Source organism: Fusarium tjaetaba, assembly GCF_013396195.1.
Source record: "Fusarium tjaetaba strain NRRL 66243 chromosome Unknown NRRL66243_c0000238, whole genome shotgun sequence".
In the NCBI taxonomy this organism is placed as follows: domain Eukaryota; kingdom Fungi; phylum Ascomycota; class Sordariomycetes; order Hypocreales; family Nectriaceae; genus Fusarium; species Fusarium tjaetaba.
In genome coordinates this window covers 167,811-191,799 of record NW_023501434.1, presented here as the reverse complement: position 1 = coordinate 191,799, position 23,989 = coordinate 167,811, and the positions used below count along the sequence as shown (strand labels likewise).

Genomic DNA, 23,989 nt, shown 5'->3' with positions numbered 1-23,989 from the left:
TCAAGACCTGTCAGGGTTGAGATGCGCTGAACAGCTGCCAGTGAAGTAATGGTCTGGGCAGTGATGTTCAGGCCGCTGGCTGCGTCGCCAGTACCAAACGAGACAACTGCGCAGTCGAGGTCTTGCAACGTCCATCCTGTCTTACGCCAGAGACGGATGTAAGACTGCAATAACCAACAGTCTTGCTCCGTCAGTGGCGCGTTAGAAACCTCTTTAGTGGGATGGCGTAGTCTGAGCTCTTCCAGCTTTCCAGAAAAGATCGCCGTGCAGATCTCCTATAGCTCAGAGCGAGCCCTGGATGATCAGCGTATTCAGCATAACATAGTTCTCGCCATCGACGACTATGGGAATATTCTCAACTCTGTTCAGATTGCGTACGGACGAGCAAAGGGAAAGACAGCTCTGACTGGGGAACCCAAGAGGCTGCAAGAGACAACTTGCATGATTGTCGATTGCGGGACATATACCAATGTCGTTAATGAGGGGCCCGAATACCGGACGCCACTCCAGAGTTCTGTATCAAAGTATGAGCTCTTTGGTATTTATCTTGGAGATGGCGAAACGCGCTTTCATCCTGGAGATTTCGTTATTGATAAGTTCAGCGAGGTTCCTTTCGAAAGTCCAATTCCCAAGGATGCTCTCGTCAAACGTGTAATGGCCAAGAAGATTACCCTGTATCGCAAGAACGATCTTACAGATCTCCTAAGCCTTGGCAGGCTGGAGTCTATGGCGCTTGAGGGCAGATCTTATACACTGTGCTTGACGGCAGAGCTTCTCGAAAGATATCAGCGTGACGGAAAGTCCTTGATCCCGAATCCAGAAGACATCCTGCGTAATAAATGCAAATACGAATCCCTACAGGAGGAAGGTCAGTGGTGGCTACCAACTGCACAGCTATACTACCACATCGACCCAGCTGCGACACCATGTATTGAGTTGGAGTCTGCCCAAAAACACTTCTTTACACCGATACGATTGACAGATCCTTTTGGGAATTCCTCTCTCATTGAGCTTGACAGCTATAGCCTCAACCAAACGAGCAGTACCGATGCTCTGGGTAACGTTTCTCACTATGTGCATAACTACCGAGCTATGAAACTAGTTCTTGAGACAGATCCAAATGGAAACCGGACTGGCTATATCTATGACTGCTTTGCGCGCTTGGTGGCTTCTGCACTCATGGGGAAAATTTCACAAAACATTGGAGATTCCCTAGAAGGCATTCATCCGGAACTGTCTGAGCATGAGGCGGCAGACTTTGCTGCAGAGCCTTTGAAGTACTCTTCGAGTCTTCTCAAAGGCGCAACCGTGCGTTATGTCTACGACCTCGATCAGTACTACAGAGGAAAGGGCCCATCAACCCCAAACTTCGCTTCCACGATTAGTAGGGCTACGCATGTTCACGAAGTCCCGCTGGGATCGCAATCTAGGATATCGTGTTCGTTCACCTATTTCGATGGCTTTGGTCGATCGATCCAGACCAAGACCATTGCTGAGCGCGATTCATCCACTCCATTATCTCCTCGTTGGATTGGCAGTGCGTGGAAAGTACTCGACAACAAGGGCAACGCCATACGCGTTTTCAACCCGTTTTTTGATGAATCACACGCCTTCAAGAGCGAACACAAAGCCGGTGTTAGTCCCTACTTCATGTTTGATGCGCTGAACAGACTCGTAGCAACGGCAACGCCGAGCCATACATGGACCAAGGTAGTTTACGGATCGTGGGATACCACACACTACGATTCGAACGATACCGTGCTGATGGATTCCAAGGGGGATGAGGATGTTGGCAGCTATTTTCAAAGGTTGCCTGACAACGAATATCTACCCACTTGGTATGACCAGAGGAAGATGGGAGCGTTGGGAACGGCAGAGAAAGACGCGGCAGACAAGACGGCCAAACATAGCAACACACCAATGACAGTTTGCTTGGATTCCATGGGTAACGAATTCTTGTGGATTAAGGACAATGGCAATGAGAAATTCGTTACATACCGCCTTTTCGATGCAAAAGGATTGTCGCGAGAGACACGAGACGCAAAGGGCCGGCTGATTGAACGGAGATCCTACGACATGGCTGGTAACGACGTCCTGGAAGAGACTATGGACACTTCAAGCTTGTGGACGCTTCACGATGTCATGGGCAGAGCTGTTTTGATGTGGCGGGGCCAAGATCAGACGTGGAGAAAGGAGTTTGACGCTCTAGGTCGAGAGACCAAGAAGTTCCTTATTGAAGGAGAAAAGGCAGAGGTTCTGTATGAGATGAAAACCTATGGAGAGAGCGAATCCAGACCCGAAGAAAGGAATTTTAGAGGACAACTCTTCCGAATCTACGACCAAGCCGGAGTTGAAACGTATCTTGAATACGACTTTGCAGATGTTTCGATAACCCGGCAGAGGCAGCTTGCGGTCGAGTACAGATCGACTCTGAACTGGAATTTCCCAACGGACATCGCTCTTTTACCAGATACTTACACGGACAGAACTCACCAAAATGCATTTAGCCAGGTGACCTACTCCCAGGCTTCAGACGGGAGTGCCTCGCGATACAGTTACAATGATGCCGGGCTTCTTGACATGATAGAGGCTAACGTGAGAGGAGAAAAGGGCCCGGCTGGAGACCTCTTGTGGAAGAAATATGTTACTGGGGTGGATTATAACGAGCTGTCGTACGCAACGGCCATTCACTATGGCAATGGACAGATTATGACCAACGAGTTCGACACTCTCACACTGAGGTTGAGGAAGCGCCAGACTGTATCTCCATCCGCTACAAGAGCTTCGAAAGTGATGCAAAACCTTGAGTACACATACGACCCAACTGGAAACATCACACTCATACGCAACAACGCGCAGCAAGATATTTTCTTTCGGAACCGGGTTGTTTCCCCCGATGCCAAGTATACCTATGACCCAACATATCGTCTCATCGAGTCGTCAGGTCGCGAGCAACTCGACAACGGATCTGGACCTGGGGGTTCAAACGTCGCGCTGGCTTGCCCAGGCGCCTTCCAGACATTTGATGCCACATCAGATGCGCCAAGAGATGGAATACCCATGAGTCGCTATCTTGAGTCTTACAAGTACGACTCCACCAACAACATTGTCTCCATCCAGCATGATGCTTCTGAAGATGAAGGCAAGGCATGGACTCGAACATATGTCTATGACGAGAAGAGTGCACTTGAGCCCGAACGCTTTGGCAATCGACTTAGTAGTACACAAGTGGGATCTACCATCGAGAGGTACGGTTATGATGGCAAAGGCGGCCAATTTGGATGTCTCACGTCAATGCCGCACCTCGCGAACATGGAATGGGACGCTATGCAACAGCTTCGGACTACAACTAGGCAAGTTGTGAGAGATGATCTTGGTGCAATACCAGAACGAACATGGTACGTCTATGACAGCCAAGGCACAAGGATTCGCAAGGTCATTGAGCGGCAGAAAAGCCAAGGCGGATCGGCGAGATCGGATAGCCCGAGGAAGCTGAAGGAATGGCTCTATATGGGCGAATACGAGCTATTTTGCAAGTACGCTGGCGATGGAACGACCACTGTTTTGCAAAATGAGACGTATCATATCAGTGGATCCAATGGTCGGATCGCGCTACTGGAAGACTGGACTGGTGAAGGGAATCCTGGTCGTCTAGTGAGATACCAGATCAGTGATCATCTGGACGCAGTGAGCATCGAAGTGGACGAGAATGGAATCTTGGTCTCGTACGAGGAGTACTCCGCTTACGGTAACACAACCTTTCAGATGCAAGATTCACAGCGACCAAAACGATTCCGTTGGTCCAGCAAGGAGCGAGATAAAGAGAATGGATTCTACTATTCAGAAGCTCGATACTATGCACCATGGCTCGGCCGCTGGATCTCCGCAGATCCCGCGGGCATCGAGGATGATATGAATGTCTTTACATACGTCAGCTGCAAGCCTACCACGTACTCGGATCCAACCGGTCTAGGAAAGACAGTCAAAACTAAGAACTCAAAGAAGAACCTTCTCAAACCAATCACTAAGCAGATACAAAAGCCAGACAATGGCGATAGGAGGAAGGCACTGCGCCATAAAAAGATCCATGAAAAGCGCGATGCTGCAGCGACCACGGCACCCATCCAAGCTACAGAAGCATCCATAGCGCAAGGGGAGGCAAGCATGCGTAACTTGCTATCTGTGACTTGGGAGCGCACGCAGTTGCATCACGTTTACCCACAAGAATATCGGGCTGAGTTCAACAAGATTGGTATTGACGTGGACAATTTCACCGTGTCGCTGACGGACGAGGTCCATCGCATTTGCACTGTCGGCGGCACCGCCAACGGCACCACGCTCGGCAAGTGGAACGACCGCTGGGATGAGCTTTTCTTCCACGAGCCGAGCAGAGGCTACTACGCTCAGATGACAGGCTACAAGAAGCTGAAGCCAGCGGCGAAGGAGGCGGTGCGCATGAACTTGCAGACCTCTGCACGCACGATTTGCGGCATCATCATGGCCGAGTATGGGCTGCGGCACTTACACAAGGATGGCGAGCCAAAGTTCCTCGACTACAACTATGTGCAGAACATGAAGGAGGATTCGGAGCGGAGCCAGATCAAGTCAGCCAACCTGGTGCATCATGAGGATTGGGAGACGATTTCTTCAGTGAGCTTCAATGCGGCAGCGAGTGAGAGTGGGACTGCAAGCCAACTGTCGTCGTTACAGTTCAACGTCAACATCAAAGACTTTGGCTCCCTAACGGGAAAGCACAAGAAGCTACTTTCGAAATTGATGGCTTCTGGTTTACTTACACCACCCTCCAGTGTATCTACAAAGGGCAAAAAGAAGAAGTAGAAGGCTGGATATGCAGAGTCGTGTGTCTTACAGAGACCAATTAGTTACACTCGCGGCTTTTAGCAAATCTTCACTGGCCAAATGACATTCTTTGACGACAAAAGCCGGGGCCTCGTTTGATCATAATATCTTGCTGCTTCAACCTTTGATCCATTTGGCAATGCCTGCTCCCTATTAGTCTGCCGACCAAGTCAGGAGATATGATCTGGATGTTCCTAGAAGGCAGATGACCGCCTCTAGATGTCTGAAGCTATTTACTACATACTGTCAAGACTGACAACAAGCCGAAAGGTTTTCATCTCACTTTTGAATTACCAAGTCCATGCCATTTTCCTCCTCTCCATTGAGAACCGGTCTGGTTTCCTTGTGTTGTCCATCTCGTCCCTAGACTTTTTCCAAGTACTAGATCCCACTACTCTGCGCCTGTCTCTTAGCTACACAACCCCATCACCTTCGACGTAAAACCGTTTTCCACAGCGTCTCTGGCTATCGAACCATCTCTTGGAAATTCACTGCCATTTCACGAAATGCCACGAACTTGTGTCCATTAACATCTTCCTGGCTATCGTTATTATTACTCTTTCAACCCAGAAGACTAATATCAGGTGGCAGTGTCGAGGCCGAAACCTGGAGCACCAAGGCTCGCAGCGGTTCTCCTCAACCCACACAGCCTGCGATCCATTCTCAGACGGGAAGACTCAGCGCTAAGGAGGAAGGGGGGAAGAACACTCAGGAAAGGATCTTGCTCGGCTTCGGCGCACAGTTTGGACCTGGCAGCTCTAAGCCAGTCCCGGGTTCGTAAGGATATTGATATAAACTGTTCCTCGCTTACTTTCTTATTATCTTAGTAATCATCCTTCTTGTCTGTAATACTAAACTCCGTTTCTCCCGGCTTTTTATATCGGTCTCTGATTCCTTCACTCTCTGTAATTCTCCAGCTCTTTGTAATAGCCCAACGATTCCCTTGTGCCCTGTCTCTTCGGCCATTGATAAAAGTGTGGAGTTATATCCATACCTATAAGATCCATACTTGAAATCCAAATGGACATGACTAACGCCGACCAGGAATTCAACAATTGCCTCATGCCCATATCTTACTGCAAGTGATAGTGCCGAGTCCAGTTGGTCTCCTCGACGGAATATAGAGTCTGCATCCACACCACCAGGGCCACCGGGGTGTAAAAGGCTAACTATTGCAGCTTGCGGGGACTTACCTTTGACCATAGCATCCACGTCAACCTTCCCAGTATTGACTAATAGCGTGACTATCGTCTCGTGTCCTTTTTTAGCCGCTTCCATTAATGGCGTTGGTTTAAAATCACCACCTCTGGCATCAGGATCAATTTGATCGGTGTTAAGCAGCAGCTTGACGATCCCCTCATTTCCCCTCCTCGCCGCTTTCGATAATGGCGTTTCGTTCAAATCGTCTTGCGCATTCGGGTCAACTTTGCCGGTATCAAGCAGTAGCTTGGCGACCAGCTCGCATCCAGCTTCTGCCGCCGAACAAAGTGGTGTCCATCCGCCTTTGCCCTTCATCATAAAGTCAACTGTTCCTTGCATTCCCTCCATACCATCTCTCATCATCCGATGATCGCGATCTAGGCCATCCACTGCTAGACTGTCCATGTTTCGCAAAAGACGCTCAAGAAGCTCCATCGTCTCTTAAAGATTCTGCTCCCCCCTCACTCTTTCCGCATCTCATAATGCCAGTCCGCTATTCCAGAGTCTAGTTATCTTCTCGCAGTCATTTCTCAATCCCGCTTTCGGATTATTTGGTTCCAGGTGTTCCATCAAAGTCTCGTACTCATTCCCTATCAAGGACTTATCTAGATACATCTCCCAGTACCACACAAGGAGGAAATCATACAGGAAGACTATTAGCGGTTACAAAAGCTAAGACCTATCACCACTCATTGCAGCCTATAGTTCTTCTAGACAATCAGCTGCAATAACAATTATATTCCAGTAATCGCTATGTATCCGGATAATGGTTAGCGACGTCGCTCCTTGTAGTAGGCAGATAACATCGCCTTCCTCCACTGGATCCGCTAATACCTCTAAGATCCACCAGAATCCTTTATCTTCGAATTTAAGCAGGCTATTCCAAGTAATCCACAGCCGCTGTTTCTCTCTCCGATCAACATCAGCGTCGACTGAAGACACTAGGCCAAGAACGCTGCCCTTAGCCCTAATCACTACTACTGGTTTGCTATCCCAAGTAGCGACAAATACATTTCCAAGGATAAAGCTGACAAGTTTCTTAAAGAGCTCTGCCCATGGAATATTATAATTGACCAGCAAGCCCGAATTACCGGGATCGTCAGAGCTCATACCAAGCAAGGCATAGATCTTATCGCAGCGATCACTGGCTTAACAAGTGTGAAACATGTCCACTAGATAAGCAAGTGGACATATATCAAGAGAAAATCTACATGCCTGATTGGTTGCGCACCTCGACCGGAAGGCCGCGCCCTTTGCCAGGTAGGCCACCGACAAGACTAACGGTCGCAGGCCAGGGTGGTCCTCATAGGGCAATTCTAACGAACTTAGACTTGAAAAGAATGCATAACCATCGATCTCAGCAAGGCCACATTTGACCACGATATATCGAGCTGCAGCAACCTCCTGGAGTACCTAATCATCTAATTAGCAATGACTGTATATATCAACAAGCGCTTATCTCCTTACCCAGACACGTCGAAACCAAGCGGCCTCGAGTAGCTCCAGGATTGCACGTTCGCTCCTGGCAGGCACTACTTTATGGTTTTCCGCGACCCCTGCGACGCGTATGTCTTCCAGCGCTTGTTCGATGTCCCGCGTCGCCTTTCCAAGCCAAACAATCACACGAGTCGCCCTGGCATAGATCTTCGCCATAGACTGGACTTAATGTCCTTTCTCCTCGTTATCTTATTGATTGATACATACAGCATCTATCCACAAAATTCACTCAATAGAGAGGTCTCGAAGATATAACAGCGCTGCGAAGAGGTTTACCCCGACAGGCAGATAGCAGCTATCTATTGAGATAGACTAAGACCCATGATCTGCGCCCCAAACGTAGGATAGAGCCTCGTACAGGCGAGTGCTACGCGAGTTCTCTAAGGCGCAGTCAAAGAGTTAACACTATATAGGGGCATGCTCGTCTTGATGCGGTAGTAAACGAAGCAAGCGGATACTGTTGTCCGCCAGATGAGCGTAACGGTAGAGAGGCTGTTGGAGAGACATAGCTCAAGCTACGTTCGCTGAGATGCACGAAGGTGTAACTTACGTCTTGATGTTCTTCTGTGCTGCCCGACGACATGACTCTGAGCTTACAGTAAGCCTGGCCTGGCCGCTGCTTACGTGGCTGCCACCTTGGCACTCCCTCTGATTGCTCAGTCTTACCGTGTGCGTCTAATATGCGAGCTGCCAATCACCTTGCAGCATTAAGCGCCATGGATACTACTTTTTATCGGCTTGAGGTAGAGATGTGATGTACCTGGCTCCAATTACCAATACCTCAATGCGAGTTTGATAGCTGTAATAAAGTTCCAGATACAGCAGAAAAGCGTGAAGAGATGGAATTGACAGAGATGCATATATATCTTTTTTTCTTATAACTGGTATGATGACAGAAATCCTCCCGTCTCGCTACTTCGAAGTAAATCCTCCATCCACCGTCATGATTGTTCCAGTGACCCAGTCACTTTGTGGAGAAGCAAGGAAGAGAACAGCATCCGAGACATCCTTGGCAGATCCAAGCCGTGGCCACGGCGTAGCATCATGGAGAGACGTATTAAGAGCCTTGTCTTCGATAAAGGGCCTCACCATAGCAGTAGCCAGGAATCCAGGGCATAGAGAGTTGACATTGATACGGGACGGGCCAAAGTCGACAGCGAGTTGACGTGTGAGATTCACGACAGCTCCCTTTGAAGCGCAATAGGAAGGTTCTCGGGCCAGACCAATCAGGCCGCCCATGGAAGCAATGTTGATAATCTTGCCAATAGAAGGGTGGGACTGAGCATCTTCAGATGTGTCTGCAGCGGGCTCAGACTGTGAAAGGAACTGCTTGATGGCGTATTTGCATCCGAAGTAGGTCCCTCTTGTGTTGATCGACATGGTACGATCGAAATCATCATCCGTTTCTTCAAGAATGTTCTTGAGGCCTGTGAAAATGCCCGCGTTGTTGACCATAATGTCAAGACGTCCAAATGTGGATGCGGCCTTTGACACGAGCTCCTCAATCTGCGAGCTGTTTGACACATCGCATCGTTGGAAGATGGCTTCGCCTCCAAGTTTCCTGATGAGCTCATGGGTAGGAACTGAAAGGTCTTTCTCGTAGCCCTCTTGCCGTGCTTCGGGCTGGAGATCTGAGCAGACGACTTTGGAGCCAGCCTTTGCGAGAGCGAGGGATATAGCTCGGCCATTGCCTGAAGACGCACCTGTAACGATGGCAACCTTGCCGGCTAGGGCCTTTGCAGTCAGAGACATGATGGATGAGCAGGGTGGAGGTGTAGAAGATGGCTGTGAGTTGCAAGCGGCCAAGGTCGAGGTGAGAAAGAACGTTTGGATATCTGGCAGCGAAAGCCATGAATACCATGACTTATACCAATCATTATGAACGTACTCCGACCCCTTGTGACCTTGTCTACAGCGCTAGATCATGCTCCCCATAGCGGCATAGCTCTGTGGGGTCAAGGCTGGGGGATGAGCTAGACAAGATGCCGAGAACCCTCCCCCGCACGCTAAACTTCGCGCTTCAGTCCTGATCTCGCAGGAAATTGCCTTTTTTCTTTTCTCATATCCAGGTTGGCCCCCAGGAGTACCTGCCGCTGTCACTTGACGCCTAAGCTACACGGGGCAACAATATAAGCACCTATCAACCCCTCGGAAAATTTGCCATTTTTGTTCGGCTTTTGGCTTTTTCTCTGCATTTCTTCGAGTCCATCTATGCACCAAGGTTTATCTCATGGACACCTCATCACATCGCTGGTGGGTCAATCAACGAAATCGTCCATGGCAATTGCTAACGAGAAAACAAATGAAGCCTCACATGCCGAGACCGTCGAGTCAAATGTGGGGGCCAAATTCCGAGATGTGAGCAGTGCGCCAAGGGATCGCGAGAGTGCCTTTATGGCGATGGGACGGTGTTTCGGCATGCACAATCAGTGCAGGGAAAGGATGCCCGTAGAGGCAAATGGGACTTTGAAAGAGACCATTTCTGGGTGCGGAGTAGTACTCCCCGTGAGTAACTCGTCACAATGGTTCGGGCAATCCTAACGGTCACACAGTCAAGTTCATTGACGAGACAGAACTGATACTCGATGGCTATCTTATCCTTTCTGATGACCCAAGGTCTTCTCTAGATGTCGCGGAAAATGGATTGGAGAGCCAAGCGGTCTTCTCGCAATCCCCATCGGCTCCTGGGCAACCTGAGGATCAGGAATTAAATCCGAATGAGTACCATGCAAGCGATGCAATCGACCATGTACCTGGACTCCTGGCCTCTCCGGCCAGCCGGGACCGAATTTCCCCAGGTTACTACCAACCCAACTCCCCAGGAAGCGTGTGGGGAGACTTTCTCGATCAATCACCGACAGTCTCCTTAACACCTAATGAAGCAACCTTGCTCCACAGATTCACCCAGGTCGTTGGACAATGGATGGATTTATCTGATCTCAGCCAAACATGGTCCAGGGTCGTCCCTCATTTCGCCACCAGAGCTAGTCTAGTCAAGGAATGCTGCATCGCTTGCGCGGCCAAGCAACTCGCTTTATCGAACCCACAAAGTCCCAGAACCGAAGAGTGGATGAGACAAGCACAGTCATCCTACAGTATCACCATCGAGCAGCTGATCCGCCACGTTTCGATAGACTGTCCGGCCCCCTCACCCGAAACCTTCGTCGCCACTGTACTATGCAGCGTCTACGAAATGATAGATGCCACTGGGTCGGATTGGCAGGCTCACCTTGAAGGGATTTCCCAGATTGGTAAGATGCGAGGCATTAATGGGACCTGTGGTGGGTTAGAGGAAGCTGCTTTTTGGTGCTTTGCTCGTCAGGAAGTGGTGTGCTGCTTGATCAATCGAAGCAAACCGAGGATAGATCCAGAGGCATGGTACGAGATTCTGGGGTACACAACGGAGGTTGGCCGAGAGGACATGGCTAACAGGAGGTATGGATTTCGGTAACGGGTCAGTGACAGGTTCTGACGCGCTATCGGATACTTACCATACTGGCCAAAATATGCCATTTAGTCCATTCCTCCGATGGCAGAAGTGGTTCACTTCGAGTATTCCAACGTCTAGACCATGAGAGTAAGAGATTGACCAGCATGCTGCAGTTCTGGAAGGACACTCTCCCTCCGACATGCAAGCCGATCTCTACAACAAGACAAGGAGACGACGCGTTCGACACAATATACTTCACATTGGGCACCGCAGCCTCAGCATGGCAGATGTACCATCTATGCAATATACTCCTGCTCACATCGAGCCTCCATCAAGGATGCCAGAGTGGACAAGAGATCGAGGTTCGTCTACTCCCTGTGAAGCCACTGCTGAACTAAATTGATCCCATGACCGCTTAGAACAAGCTCAGATCTCATGCATTGCAGATCTGCGGGGTAGCTCTAGGCCTGCCGGACGGAGGAGCTCGGGTCCACTCCGTGCAAGCTATATACTATGGTATGTCTCTCCCATCACTGTGTACCTTTTTCTGCTCATTTACAGTAGCTGGCCGATGTTTGACCGACCTACAAGAGCAGGATTTGTGTGCTAGATTGCTCTGTGATATTGAGGAGGATCTTGGTTGGGCTGCTAAGTATCGAGTTCGTGATTTGTATGTAGCTTGGGATAGGGGAAGTGAATCGCCTGCTTGATATGGGAGTCCCTATACGCTTCTACCTCAAGATAGTGAAGACTCATAATTATCATAGTGTGATAGTTTATGGAGGGCCAAAGTTTCAGCTATTGTAGCAGTCGCCATACATCATAACTAGCATAATGTTCAGTATCATGTCTACTGCCGATATTAGCTTACTGCGAACTTCCTATTCATATCGAAGCCATGCTCTCACTTGCACTTTAAACAGAGCCGTCAAAGTTCATACTCTTGTGCTATAAAGTTGCCAATTTGAGTTGCCAGCTAGGTTACTATTGCCTAATGACGTCCAAAATGCTTCTTAATACCACAACTTCGAGTTCGGCTCAATGCCTTCCTTCTCACAGTGGTCATAGTATAACTGTGCAAAGCTAAAGATATCCATCGTCTCCCTCAGGCTATCATCATCATTGAAGAACTCAAGACTGCCTGTAATAGTAAACACTACCTCCGATCCAGCGCCCATGAATAACGTATGGATTGTCCCGGGATTCTCAACGACGTAGTCACCCGGACCAGCAACCCAATCGTACCTATAGTCATTAGCCGGTAATCCTCTTGCAATACTCTAGTCAGATAGATGCTGAATCTCACTCCTTATATCGCCAGTTGCCAGATAGTGTAACAGCTGTAACGGTGCCGCGGTGCCTATGCTTGCCAAGCCAAGCATCGACAGGTGTTCGCAGGGATACAACAAAACTGCCAGATCGTGTCTCAAAGCGCAGAGGTTTGAGCTCTAAAGTCCCAGTCCACGGGTGCCACAGGGTATCTTTGTGGCCAATATAGACATCTGGAGAGCTATGCTTATCAGTGAAGATAAGCTCTCTGCGGTCTTTATCCGTGAGGAGAGACTCGTCCTGAGAGTGCTTTAAAAGGTCGGCACTCTTTTGAGAAGAAGTCTCGGGAGTATCTTGGGTCTTTGAAGGGGCCATTGTGACAGAAGATGAAGGGCTTATGTGTCGGGTTTAATGGGTACAGTTGATAGTTTGTGTACTGCAACACCAGCCCTGGCCAGCAGCCTTTCTTATATTTCCCAGACGCCATGCTGACTAAATGTCCGCTGCTGATACGTTTTCACTTTTCGCGGAGCTGATGATTGTTTTCTGATGCATTGTGTGGATCAATCCTACCCCATGTTTGGGAATGACTCGTGATACATTCAGGGTGTGTGTGTTTGGCACAAGTTGACAAGCAAAGAGGGAAATTTCGCGCGAGATTGCCATTTTTAGTTCTCCGGCGGCTAGCTCGAGCGAAGGTCGCTAAGCTTCTCCCCTAGATTTATTGGCCAATCACTTTAGTTACCGAATTCCCCCAGGAAAGCTTAACAGTCCTGGGGTACGATTGCGGAAGACAAGATTGAGAGATTGGATTGTGGGCTGGAGTCATTCTTCAAGCTAGCCAGGGAGATGTATAAAGTCAGCGGTCAATCTTGCATCGCTCAAGTCTATCATTCTTCCATTAAACACTTCAATCGTTACCATCTGAGACATCATGCATCTTCAAGGCAAGGCTCTCATGAGCGCCATTACCGCTGTTTGTGGTCTTGGCTTTCTTTTATTCGGATGTAAGTGATCCTTGAGTAGCTATTGGAGGATACAGCTAATAGGCATCATGACAGATGACCAAGGTGTCATGGGAGGTGTTATCGGATCACCCACCTTCAAACAGCGATTCAACGACCCTAACGTGCGAAGTCCTCCTTTCGTTGACTTGTCCCCGATCTAATTTTGTTCCCAGGCGACTCAGCAGGGTCTCATTGTTGGCCTTTACGATTTGGGATGCTTGATAGCATCTTTGGCAACGTTCGGTTTGTCCAAGTTCCGCCGTCGTACATGCATTGTAAGTCCAGAGTTGATCCTAACTATGATCCCCCTAAACTGACCTCTTTTAAGTGTGCAGGAGCATCTATCGTCATCATCGGAACCATCCTGCAAGTCACAGCTACTACCATAGGCCAACTCATCGCTGGACGAATCATCACCGGTATTGGAGTCGGTACAAACACTGCCATCATCCCTTCCGTAAGACTCCCTTGGTCTATTTACGCTATAGTGGCCTAACATACTTTGACAACAGTGGCAAGCCGAAGTCTCATCCGCTCACAGCCGCGGCGCCCTCATCACCGTCGAAGCAGCCCTCATCATCTTCGGCCTCGCCATCTCGAACTGGATCTGCTTCGGCGCGTCCCATGCCACAAGCTCCCTCCAATGGCAATTTCCCATTGCCTTCCAATGTATCTTCGCGCTCAGTCTCATCTGCATCGCTCCTTTCCTCGTCGAGTCGCCACGATGGACTGCACATCACGTATCGATCCAGAAAGCACGCGAGGTGGCTGCTCGATTGAACGGCTCGAGTGAGGACGACCCTACAGTTTTACAAGTTATCGGTGACATTCAGCAGGCTTTGGAAGCAGAGGGTACTTCCAAGAGCATGTTCGACATCTTCAAACACGGTGGACAGCAGAACTTCCGCAGAATGTTGCTCGGTGTTGGTGGTCTGTTTATGCAGCAAATGACTGGTATCAAGTATGCTCGACTCATCCTCTTAGCCTTGCGCTTATACTGACATTCCCAATAGTGCTGTTGCATATTACATGCCCGTCATCCTCCAAGAATACGTCGATCTTCCTCATGACCTTGCCTTGATCCTCTCGGCAGCTGCAGCGGTCCAATTCTTCATCGTCTCTCTCGTCCCCATCTGGGTAATTGAAAGACTCGGTCGTCGCACATGGATGATCTGGGGTGCTTTTGCTCAAATGGTAACTCTCATCTTCGTCGTAGCCGGCTTCAATATCGGAGGCCGAGGCGGAGGTATCCTGGTAACAACCATGTTCTTCCTTTTCTACGATGCCTTTGCTGTCAGCTATCTCAACATTCCTTGGCTCTACGCCCCCGAGATCAACAACCTACAGATGAGAGCGCAGGGATCAGCCTTAGCATCTGCATCCAATTGGCTTTGTAAGTTTTAGTGTGCAGCTTTATTCACCAAAAACTAACCGGTTCCAGTCAACGGAATTGTTGTTACCATCACACCTATCGCTTTGTCCCAGATTAGCTGGAGATACTGGATTGTCTGTAAGTACTCCTTGTTGCTATAACCATGTAAATGTGCTGTACTGACGTGGCACTCATACAGGGATCGCCATGAACTTTGCCTTCATGCCACTGGTCTATTTCTGCTACCCCGAGACACAGGGTCTTTCACTGGAAAAGATTGACAACATCTTCGCTGGCGATGTTGGGCATGGCTTTGGCGCTTTGACCCAAGGTGTCCGTGAGAGTGCAGTCATGATTCGAGGTGAGCATGTTGCCCCACCGTCTACCAGCGGTGATGAGGAGAAGGGTAAAGATATAGCACAAGCGACGCATCGAGAAAGTTCTATCTAAGAGATATCTAGGTACTGCTTTATTTCAAGAGGCTATGTAAGCTAAGTTAAATATCCTTCTTAATATTTTATATATTACTTAGTAACATAATAAGCTTAAGTTATAGGTTTATTAAAGAAATATAAGCTATTATCAAGTTAATTAATAAATCAGATAAACCCCTAACTTATATTAAGTACTATTGGTCTTATTATACTTCCGGCTATAAAAGCAGCCCATACATTAATTACCTCTTCGCCTAACTTGCCGACCTCCTTAACATTAGAACCCCGAAGCATGGGGGCATCTTTCCAAGCATCCCACGTTCCGCAGATAAATGGGAGTTCTATGCAGTGGACTGCTCCTAAGGTATTACCTGCAGGACTCCAGGAAAAGCTCACGGTGGAAGAACTACCGCCCGCAGCAATGAAGCTCTTGTGGAATCTCTGCGATGGCCAGATGAATTCTTTGTGGGAGTACCACCAGGCAGCTATCTGCTTCCACGCCGGGCCAATTATGGGTAGGTCAGCCCAAAGAGAATAGCTCGGAAGCATTGGTACGAAAGCCACACTTTCATTCTTCGTCCATGTCAGGATAATAGAGTAGTTCATTGCAGCCTGGGCGATTCTATTCGGGACTTCGGAGATATCCGGTAGGGGGTGTTTGCCGAAATGCGCCCACGCAAATCTCCTAGGGAGTCCTAGTCTCCTAGCCTCGGGCATTATTTTGGGCTGGTTAAGGAGAAGCTCTTCGGCTGACATAGTGCGCGGGTCTCCCTGTATCAACTCTCGAGCAATTTTAGCCAGATCGTCAGATGTCGTAACGGAAACTGTTTGCCATTCGAAAGGCGTGCTCTGAAGGACAGCCCGATGGAAAAGACCAGCGGCGGTATCGGCTACCAACATACAATATATAGCATATGCCCCGACGGAATGTCCAATGACAGTGACACGCTGAGGACATCCGCCGAAGTGAGATATATTTGTCTGTACCCAACGAAGTGCTTCAATCTGATCTAGTAATCCGAGATTCGCAGGCGCTATGCCCTCTATCGGAACCCAACCAAAGATGCCAAGGCGATAGCTAACGTTGACGACAACGATATCTTTCCTGATCAGAGCGTCAGGTAGATAGCAATCGAGATCACCGCCTCCGGAAATATTTGCGCCACCGTGTAGGAAGACCATGACTGGAAGCTGGAGTCCTTCATCGATAGCACGTGCCGGTGCAGTAATTGTAAGATGGAGACAGTCCTCATCCATAACTCGACCCTGAACAATATTTCCTGTCACAGAGTTCAAGCGTGAGGGTAATTGCGGACAGATTGAAGCTGGCCTCGTCCCATCGATGGGCGCCTCCCATTTCGTAAATGGTCTTGGAATCTCAAATCGATTTGCTTCTGCATACTTTATGCCACGAGCTTGAAAGACATTTTGTTTTCGAGATCCGACGATTGTACCTCCAGGCAGCTGGATACTGACTTCTGAATATGTCATGGTGTGTTGCAGAAACTTGGTGGGAAAGCAGTACAGTGAACCTTGACGCTCAGAGGAGAGGTACCCAATGCAGTGGCACAAGTTACGATAAATAAGACAGGTCGTGAAGCATTGGACAAGTACCTCGCTACAGACGCTGAAAGCCAATTAATTGAACGCTTAAACGACAATATAGGACGAGATAGAGCTACATCGCATTGAGACTAGTAAGTCGTATTGGTAAGAGTTCCATAGCCGACATGGTCGAGTCGGCGATATGCTGTGGGTACCCTGTTAACCTTTCCCCTCTTATCTTTCTCCACATGCAGACAACCAATTGACTTTCACGAGCAATTTGTATGACAGTCTTTAGCAAGGTCTCCAGGAATTGAGACTGGAAGGTAGCGGAAATGACATAAAGTGGATTTTACCAAGTCACTATAGACTCATTAAGGCAAGTCTAACTCTTTTTAGACCATTGATTACGACTTGACTATCAGATTTGAGCAAGGGAACTAGCCATTATCACTCTTGTGGGTGCTTCGACCTACTCAAATTGATAACATATAATCCTAACTGGAGCTTCATGGTTCAATTCAAATCTACCTCCTATCTCAAGCCTGCGAAACGGTGACCACGCTGGCAGCCCTATCTATGGACTGATTGGCAAGATCGTAAACACGTCTCTCTTCAGTGACCTTTGCGTTGAAACCTGATACCTGAAAGACTGAACTGTTTGGCCCGAGAGTATCAAGGTTATGGCATTCTAGGCAAGCTGAACGGCTCAGGAGGACGGCGTCGTAGGTCCTGCTAGTCACCTCGGTCTGGTAATCCTCTACAGCCTGCCTTAAAGTTTTCGTGCCGTCTCTCCAGCAATTGAGCTCGTACACAAGAGTAACCGCATCGTAGATTCCATGATTGGCGGCCTCTCCACGATCTGTAAGCCCCAAACGTCAGTAAAAACTTCGTGTATCGCACCCAACACACTTACACATTGTCATAGTATGAGCGGCGTCCCCCAGCAAAGAAACCCTGCCACCCTGGGTAGGCCATTGTTGAGCCGGCCAGTCCTCTAACTTAATCTCCAACAGCGGAGCGTCATCGGGGATAGCAAGTATGGCATCCCTCAGACTTGGGAAGAACCCTGTATCAGCCGTTACAGCGCTCTTCATCTTGGCCAGCTGCTCCGCCTTTGTCTTTGGTAATTCTCCGTTGCGTTCCACCAGCCAGCTCATATTGAACTGGCCTTCATAGTATTCACCGTCCGACCCGGCACTTCCATTGCTCTGAGGCGTTGATAGCATCGAGAAGAATACATAGTAGCCTGAACCTGGATGCGTCCCTTGCCAAAGGATCGGGTGGATATCGCGGAAGGGATGCATTCTTTCGGGCGAGAGGCGCAAGGTCAATCCCATGAATGCCACAGGAAGCGGGTTAAGCTGCGACTTTTCATCACCCAGTAACGCCTTCTTGATGCGGCTATTCTTGCCATCTACAGCAAGGAGCATTGAGCCTTGTACTTTTGTCCCGTCAGCGAAACATACAGTAACACCGTCATCGTTAACTTGGTATTCGGTGAATCGCTTGCCCCAGTTGACGTTGATGTCGGTACTGAGCAGTTGACGAAATTTCTTTCGATTGAGACGATAGTGCAGAGAAGCTTTGATGTTGTATTTGTCCACACCCGTTGATAAGTCGAGGAATCGGTAGCTGTCATGGTCTAGAGTCTGTGTAAATATCGAGAGCAGTGATAGATCTGGTTAATAGCAAACCTTTGGCTCCCTCAACAGGGTCAACTTGAATAGACGGTATCATGGCAAAAGCTTCAGCTGGGAGGCAAGCAGCCAATGCAGGCAATGCCCAATGCATTGTGATTCCCCATCCTGCAGGTCGCTCGTCAAGGGTTCCATCTCTATCATAGATCTGGAATGAGTGGCCGGATTTCTTCAAGGCTTGTGCCAGAGTCAACCCAACGAGGCCAGCGCCAATGATGATGATAGGCTTGGGTTCGGAAGACATTTTCTGTAGAGTGCGTCTAATTTCAAGGGAGAGGATATCGGACTTGCTAACAGCCTGCTATACTCCGACTGCATTGGGCATATCAGACCATGTTTATCTCAAATAGTCTGCCTTTAGAGAATTCAACCTGGACGGCGAGAAGGATGAACGCCGAGAAGGCTGAACGCCGAGAGACATAGGGCATCGGCTACTTCTTGATACCAAGTCGGCGACACCAAAGCCGAAGTCTCCGTTGGCCGCCTGCAGATCCACTTTAAGGTTTAGGTATCACGACGTTCAAAGGAGTATGATCAGACAACGGTGTCAGTATGATTCTCCCAGATCATATTATCTTTGGTCAGATTCAACTCATCATATACTCTCTGGCAATCATTTTGCGGACATGTTTTTCACTAAGAAAATCAACGGTATAGAAATCGCCTATGACGAGTCCGGTTTCGATGAAGGACCACCCATCGTCCTTCTCACAGGATGGGCCCATGATATGAGACTCTACGATGAATTGCTTCCCTACTTGTCCCAGAATCATTGGGTCATCAGAGTCAACTACCGTGGCCACGGTCCATCCCGTGACAAAATTGATGACTTCGGCGTTGAGGAGCAAGTAGCCGACACACTGGCCCTTCTAGACCTACTCGACGTCGACCAATGCCTGCTCGTGTCTCACTCCCATGGAGGATGGGTTGGTCTGGAGCTTGCAGATAGAATGGGCAAGAAAAGGGTCAAGGGTCTCTTAATGATCGACCAGATCATGACAACGCCACCACCAGCATTTGCAGCTTGCTTACAAGAGATGCAATCCAAAGATACATGGAGAGCAGCTCGCAGGGCTCTTTTTGACGACTGGATTGCACACAGCGACATAAGACCGCTACGCGACCACATTCAGTACTCATTGAGCAGCTTTGGCTTCGATATGTGGTCGTTATCTTGCCGCGTAATTGCCAACGCTTATGAGAATTGGGGAACACCTATGGGGCGAATGAGCAAGATGAAGGCGCCGCCACTGATTCGGCATATCTTTTCTCATCCCTTGAGCCAGCCTGAATACCGCCAGCTACATGATGAGTTTGCCAAGAAGAATTCATGGTTCTCCTATACAGATCTGGAGGGCGAGACACACTTCCCGAGCCTCGAGATCCCCGAGAAAGTAGCTCACGAGATCGAAGATCTCTTAAGTCAGAGTAACTGGTAGTCGACTTTTGGGGTAGCATAGAATCAATGCAAATACTAGGTTTTGTTCATAAATGTTAACTCCAGTAATTTCATTGCAAGTGATAGGAAAGGATATTGGTGGCAGATTGCGTTCTGTTGGACTTGAATAGACGCCCTTGTCCGTATCTCCTTATCTTTCGAATCTCTTCAGCATTGTGTCCCGGGTTAGCAAATGCTTAGAACATGTTGCGCAAAGCCACTAGGCTAGAGTACTAGTACCTAAAACAGCGGCCTCCGTTATCAGATAACGCTGAACGGTGACTTTACAGTTTACAGGCAATAAAGATAAGGCTAGTCAGGGCCCACTTCAAGTCGCCGACTAAATAAGCTTCCCAAATCGATGGGCCGCTGAATGATAACAAGACCTCTCCAAGTCACTGTGAAACATGTGCGACTGAAATGTTGTACATATGATGAAGCTCGTCGTCAGACGTCCCATCTCTCGAAACAACAATGATGGCAGATACATTCAACATGGATGAAAAAAAGACACCCAATAGCGACATTGAGTCGTTTGCCGACCACGGACGGCGAGAAGTCACGGTGGAAGAAGGCAGCTCCGAAGAGTTCGTTTTCTCCCTCGGTCTGGGCGGCTTGCTCCGGAAACTTGCTGTGTCTGGAGTCGAGATGCGTGGACTGGAGCCCGTTCCAGTAGAGAAACGGACTCACACCAAGTATTACAACATCTTTACACTCTTTGGAGGATCCTTCACTTCCATTCTGCCGTGAGTACTATCAAAGGACTCGGGAGAAATTCACAAGTCTGACCTGTTCAAATCCAGTTTGAGTATTGGCACAACGCCAACACTTGTCTTTGGCCAAAGTTTCCGCGATGCGGCAATTATGATCGTGACAATGCAGGCTCTATTCGTCATTCCCACGCTCTACATCTTGACTCTGGCTCCTCAGCTAGGCATGCGGCAGTCTGTCCAGTTTCGTTATGTCTTTGGGTAAGTTTGCTGATAAAGCTGTACTGAGTTGAACTGATCAAAGATGAAGGAAATATCTAAATGCTCTTCTATCAATCATCATTATACTCGAGATCGGAATATACGCCATCATCGCTGCTGTTGGTGGAGCCGAGTGTCTCTCAGCAGTCCGTCCTGGCACCCTTCCTGTCGAAGCAGCAATTGCCATAATCTTTACCGTCGCTTTCTGCATTGCCTTTGTCGGCTACTCTGCGGTTCATTTCGTCTGCCAATATATCTGGATCCCAAACATCATTGCCCTGCTTGTGCTCGTAGGTTGCGCAGGGAGCCAGCTGCATAATCAGGCTCCGGCCTCCTCCTCGGGTGCAGCGCCTTGGTTGGCGACAGTATCAATCTGTGCTTCCAATATGGCTACCTGGGGCACCATCATTGGCGATTATACTTGCTACATGCCTCCGAAGGCCCCCAAGCTCCGCTTAGTGTTCTATTGCGTGATGGGCTTATACGTCCCATTCACTCTGTTCATGCTTCTTGGTGCTGCTATCGGTGGATCTATCACGGTTATTCCTTCCTGGGGCGCTGCTTATGCTGAAGGTAGTCTAGGCGGTGTTCTCGGTCAGATATTGACATCTCGCGTTGGTGGTTTCGGACGCTTCTTGCTGGTCATTCTTGGATTCTCCATCGTCACCACCTCTGCACGAGACATGTATAGCATTTCTCTCTTCACGGTGGCAGTCATTCCGTGGCTCCGTCACGTCCCTCGAGTGCTGATCTTGGTCTTCGCTTCCGGAGTCATGATTGGTGTTGGAATCGCAGCGTCAAGATCATTCCTCCCGTCGCTCAGCACTCTTGTGAGCATCGCAGGTTATATCACAGCCCCGAGCGTGAGTGTGTTTCTTGTCGAATGGTTTGTGTTCCGCAAAGCGAACCCTGCCAGCGTGGATCCGGCAATCTGGGACAACCCATCTGCGCTGCCTTCTGGAATCCCGGCTGTGATTTCGATCATGGCTCCGTGGGGTCTCATTGTTCCCTCCATGTCAACTGTTTGGTATGTTGGGCCGATTGCTGCTCGCGTTGGAGATTTGGCTTGGGAACTGGGAGCTGTCAGTGCTATTCTGTTTTATTTGCCACTGCGAGCTGCTGAGATAAAAGTCAGGGGGCGGTTGTGAGAAACTTAGATTATATTCAATAACTAGAATGCTCCTATAGGTAATTATACAATCGCATTCTATAAAATAGTCAGTGTTTAGGCAAGTTCCGGATAATTCTAATTTTTAGTATATAGGGCTATTTCCCAGCGGAATTCTTAAATATATATATCTAAGGTAGTCTAGATTACTTAAGTAGCCCCTATACAGTAGGCTCTAAAGCCAGATGCTATGTCTTTTACTTTAATAATAATATAGTAATTACCGGTCGGTCAGACAGAGAGGGTGGCTGCGTACGAGGTTAGATATTGTACCAGTCTCTCGAGCCCTAGACCGGTTTCATATTAGCGGATGAACTTTACTTATCTTTTGGCCTCTAGCGCCTCAACCATCGCGTTCTGATAAGGCCTCGATTCCCCTCACTATTCCAACAGCTTGCCCCTCACTTCCAACCCGACATGACCTTTCAAGTCACCGAAGTTCAAATAAAGCCGAAGAGGAATTTTCGGCATCCTTGATCATTTCAGTCATGTCTCCTCCTGCGGGCAGGGCCAGGGTCGCCTGTAAGCTCTGCAATTCGCGGCGTGTCAGATGCGACCGATCAGAAAGTAGAGCTACTTGCTCAAACTGTCAGCTTGCCAACACAACATGTGAACTGATTGTATCGCGACGCGGCAAGTATGGAACTGAAGTTGCGTTGGGTCCTTTTTCAAGCACTGACTCAGAGGAAAGACACAGACGATTTCCCGTTGAACGATCACCGCGTGAAACCTTAACGCCAACACCTACTCTACCGAATCCGAGGGAGACCTCATCGCTTCCGTTCCCAGCCGGGGATCACTCTCAAAGCCCACCTAAGAAACCTTGCAGAGATGTCAGTCCTTCCTTATCCGAGATAGCAGTCCATAAAGACCCTGAGCGCGCAAGTGAGAGGGTGATCTACATCGGAGACTCTGCCAATTACCAATATGTTCTTCATGAGGTGGGGGATCCATTCAAAGGCTCGGATCAAAACAAATACTGGATTGAGAATCTGCAGCGATCTATGCTAGATCAGATAGGGTCGTCTACCCAGGATGCTCTCCAGCAAATACGTTCAGAAGATGATGAACGTTTGAGAGATCAGGGCGTCTTTCAATATCCGGAGAAACCCATCAGAGACGAGCTGATCCGGGTCTTCTTTGACTACTCATGTCTTGCCTGTCCAATCTTCTATCAAGTCGAATTCATGAGGTTGTACAAAGCTGACAGTCTTTCACCGTTGATTTTGAATGCTGTCTTCTTCATGGCTACTTTACATTGTTCGGAGGCGCTTCTGGCAGGAATGGGCTTTCCAAATCGCTACCTTGCGGGTCTCACATTCTATCGACGTGCTAAAGCCCTGTACGATGCAGACTACGAGTCTGACGGCATTGTCACTGTTCAAGCAGCAATATTGCTCTCCCACCGATGGGATGGGCCAACGGAGCAAAAGGACACATGGCACTGGCTGGGAATCGCTACCGGGCTGGCCCAGTCTCTTGGCATGCATCGACGGTTAGTCTTCCAATCGACAGTTCTTTATGGGTTGCTGATGGATGATTTAGCAAGTCTTACTCGGTCCTACAGTCTTCCTGCTGTATACTTTGGCGGAGGATATGGTGGGTTCTTTATGTAAGTCTCGAGAACGATTTCTTCATGACTGTACTAATCTCCCTAATCGCAGATCAACGACGTACATCATGCAGCAATCTATGGCAGACCTCCTCATATCAACCCTGACTTTAGTGACATAGGTCCATCAACGGAGGCAGACTTCCAAGATTACGAATATTCACCCTTCACTGTTGTTGATGAACCCTTATTATATGAGAGCAAGCTTTATCTCATTAACCTGGTCGGGCTTTCATGCCGAGGTATGGTCTACTCCTAATTACTAGGCAATAACTTTGGTTCATTCTTCATATATAGTGGCTCGATGCATAATCGCGAAGTATTCCTCCAATGATGATCCCGATACTAAACGGAGATGGTACGACGAGTTGGTCAATTTTCAAAATACTTTACCGCCTCGCTTCACCACGCTGCCACATCAAGTCACGTTGGACCGAGGCTTCTGGCCCTCGGTATTGCAGCTATATCATCTGTACTGCCCTCTTC

At 48.7% G+C, this 23,989-nt stretch overlaps 9 protein-coding genes across 9 annotated transcripts; 4 read left to right on the top strand and 5 right to left on the bottom strand.

Annotated features, from left to right (window-relative positions):
• Positions 1-63: 63 nt before the first annotated feature.
• On the top strand, positions 64-4,839 carry FTJAE_10246 (uncharacterized protein; the record flags this gene model as incomplete). The annotated part of the gene is made up of 2 exons (XM_037343069.1): positions 64-158; positions 246-4,839. 2 exons carry the CDS (start codon positions 64-66, stop codon positions 4,837-4,839), a joined length of 4,689 nt encoding a protein of 1,562 aa, XP_037202704.1.
• Positions 4,840-5,440: 601 nt separating this feature from the next.
• Positions 5,441-6,495, bottom strand: FTJAE_10245 (ankyrin repeat-containing protein; the record flags this gene model as incomplete). The annotated part of the gene is made up of 3 exons (XM_037343068.1): positions 5,441-5,609; positions 5,855-5,936; positions 6,054-6,495. The coding sequence occupies 3 exons, from the start codon at positions 6,493-6,495 to the stop codon at positions 5,441-5,443; spliced, it is 693 nt and encodes a 230-aa protein (XP_037202703.1).
• A 1,974-nt stretch (positions 6,496-8,469) lies between these two features.
• On the bottom strand, positions 8,470-9,309 carry FTJAE_10244 (alcohol dehydrogenase; the record flags this gene model as incomplete). Its single annotated transcript, XM_037343067.1, has 1 exon — positions 8,470-9,309. One exon carries the CDS (start codon positions 9,307-9,309, stop codon positions 8,470-8,472), a length of 840 nt encoding a protein of 279 aa, XP_037202702.1.
• A 2,691-nt stretch (positions 9,310-12,000) lies between these two features.
• FTJAE_10243 (uncharacterized protein) lies at positions 12,001-12,631 on the bottom strand (the record flags this gene model as incomplete). The annotated part of the gene is made up of 2 exons (XM_037343066.1): positions 12,001-12,232; positions 12,294-12,631. 2 exons carry the CDS (start codon positions 12,629-12,631, stop codon positions 12,001-12,003), a joined length of 570 nt encoding a protein of 189 aa, XP_037202701.1.
• A 559-nt stretch (positions 12,632-13,190) lies between these two features.
• Positions 13,191-15,085, top strand: FTJAE_10242 (sugar transporter STL1; the record flags this gene model as incomplete). Its single annotated transcript, XM_037343065.1, has 8 exons — positions 13,191-13,263; positions 13,306-13,385; positions 13,437-13,538; positions 13,592-13,720; positions 13,776-14,224; positions 14,277-14,656; positions 14,705-14,773; positions 14,835-15,085. The coding sequence occupies 8 exons, from the start codon at positions 13,191-13,193 to the stop codon at positions 15,083-15,085; spliced, it is 1,533 nt and encodes a 510-aa protein (XP_037202700.1).
• Positions 15,086-15,234: 149 nt separating this feature from the next.
• On the bottom strand, positions 15,235-16,560 carry FTJAE_10241 (para-nitrobenzyl esterase; the record flags this gene model as incomplete). Its single annotated transcript, XM_037343064.1, has 2 exons — positions 15,235-15,246; positions 15,316-16,560. The coding sequence occupies 2 exons, from the start codon at positions 16,558-16,560 to the stop codon at positions 15,235-15,237; spliced, it is 1,257 nt and encodes a 418-aa protein (XP_037202699.1).
• A 593-nt stretch (positions 16,561-17,153) lies between these two features.
• Positions 17,154-18,558, bottom strand: FTJAE_10240 (para-nitrobenzyl esterase; the record flags this gene model as incomplete). Its single annotated transcript, XM_037343063.1, has 3 exons — positions 17,154-17,476; positions 17,531-18,259; positions 18,312-18,558. 3 exons carry the CDS (start codon positions 18,556-18,558, stop codon positions 17,154-17,156), a joined length of 1,299 nt encoding a protein of 432 aa, XP_037202698.1.
• Positions 18,559-18,940: 382 nt separating this feature from the next.
• FTJAE_10239 (Dioxygenase) lies at positions 18,941-19,753 on the top strand (the record flags this gene model as incomplete). The annotated part of the gene is made up of 1 exon (XM_037343061.1): positions 18,941-19,753. One exon carries the CDS (start codon positions 18,941-18,943, stop codon positions 19,751-19,753), a length of 813 nt encoding a protein of 270 aa, XP_037202697.1.
• A 494-nt stretch (positions 19,754-20,247) lies between these two features.
• Positions 20,248-23,625, top strand: FTJAE_10238 (Purine-cytosine permease FCY2; the record flags this gene model as incomplete). The annotated part of the gene is made up of 6 exons (XM_037343060.1): positions 20,248-20,498; positions 20,556-20,723; positions 20,773-21,805; positions 22,485-23,386; positions 23,459-23,503; positions 23,556-23,625. The coding sequence occupies 6 exons, from the start codon at positions 20,248-20,250 to the stop codon at positions 23,623-23,625; spliced, it is 2,469 nt and encodes an 822-aa protein (XP_037202696.1).
• Positions 23,626-23,989: the final 364 nt, after the last annotated feature.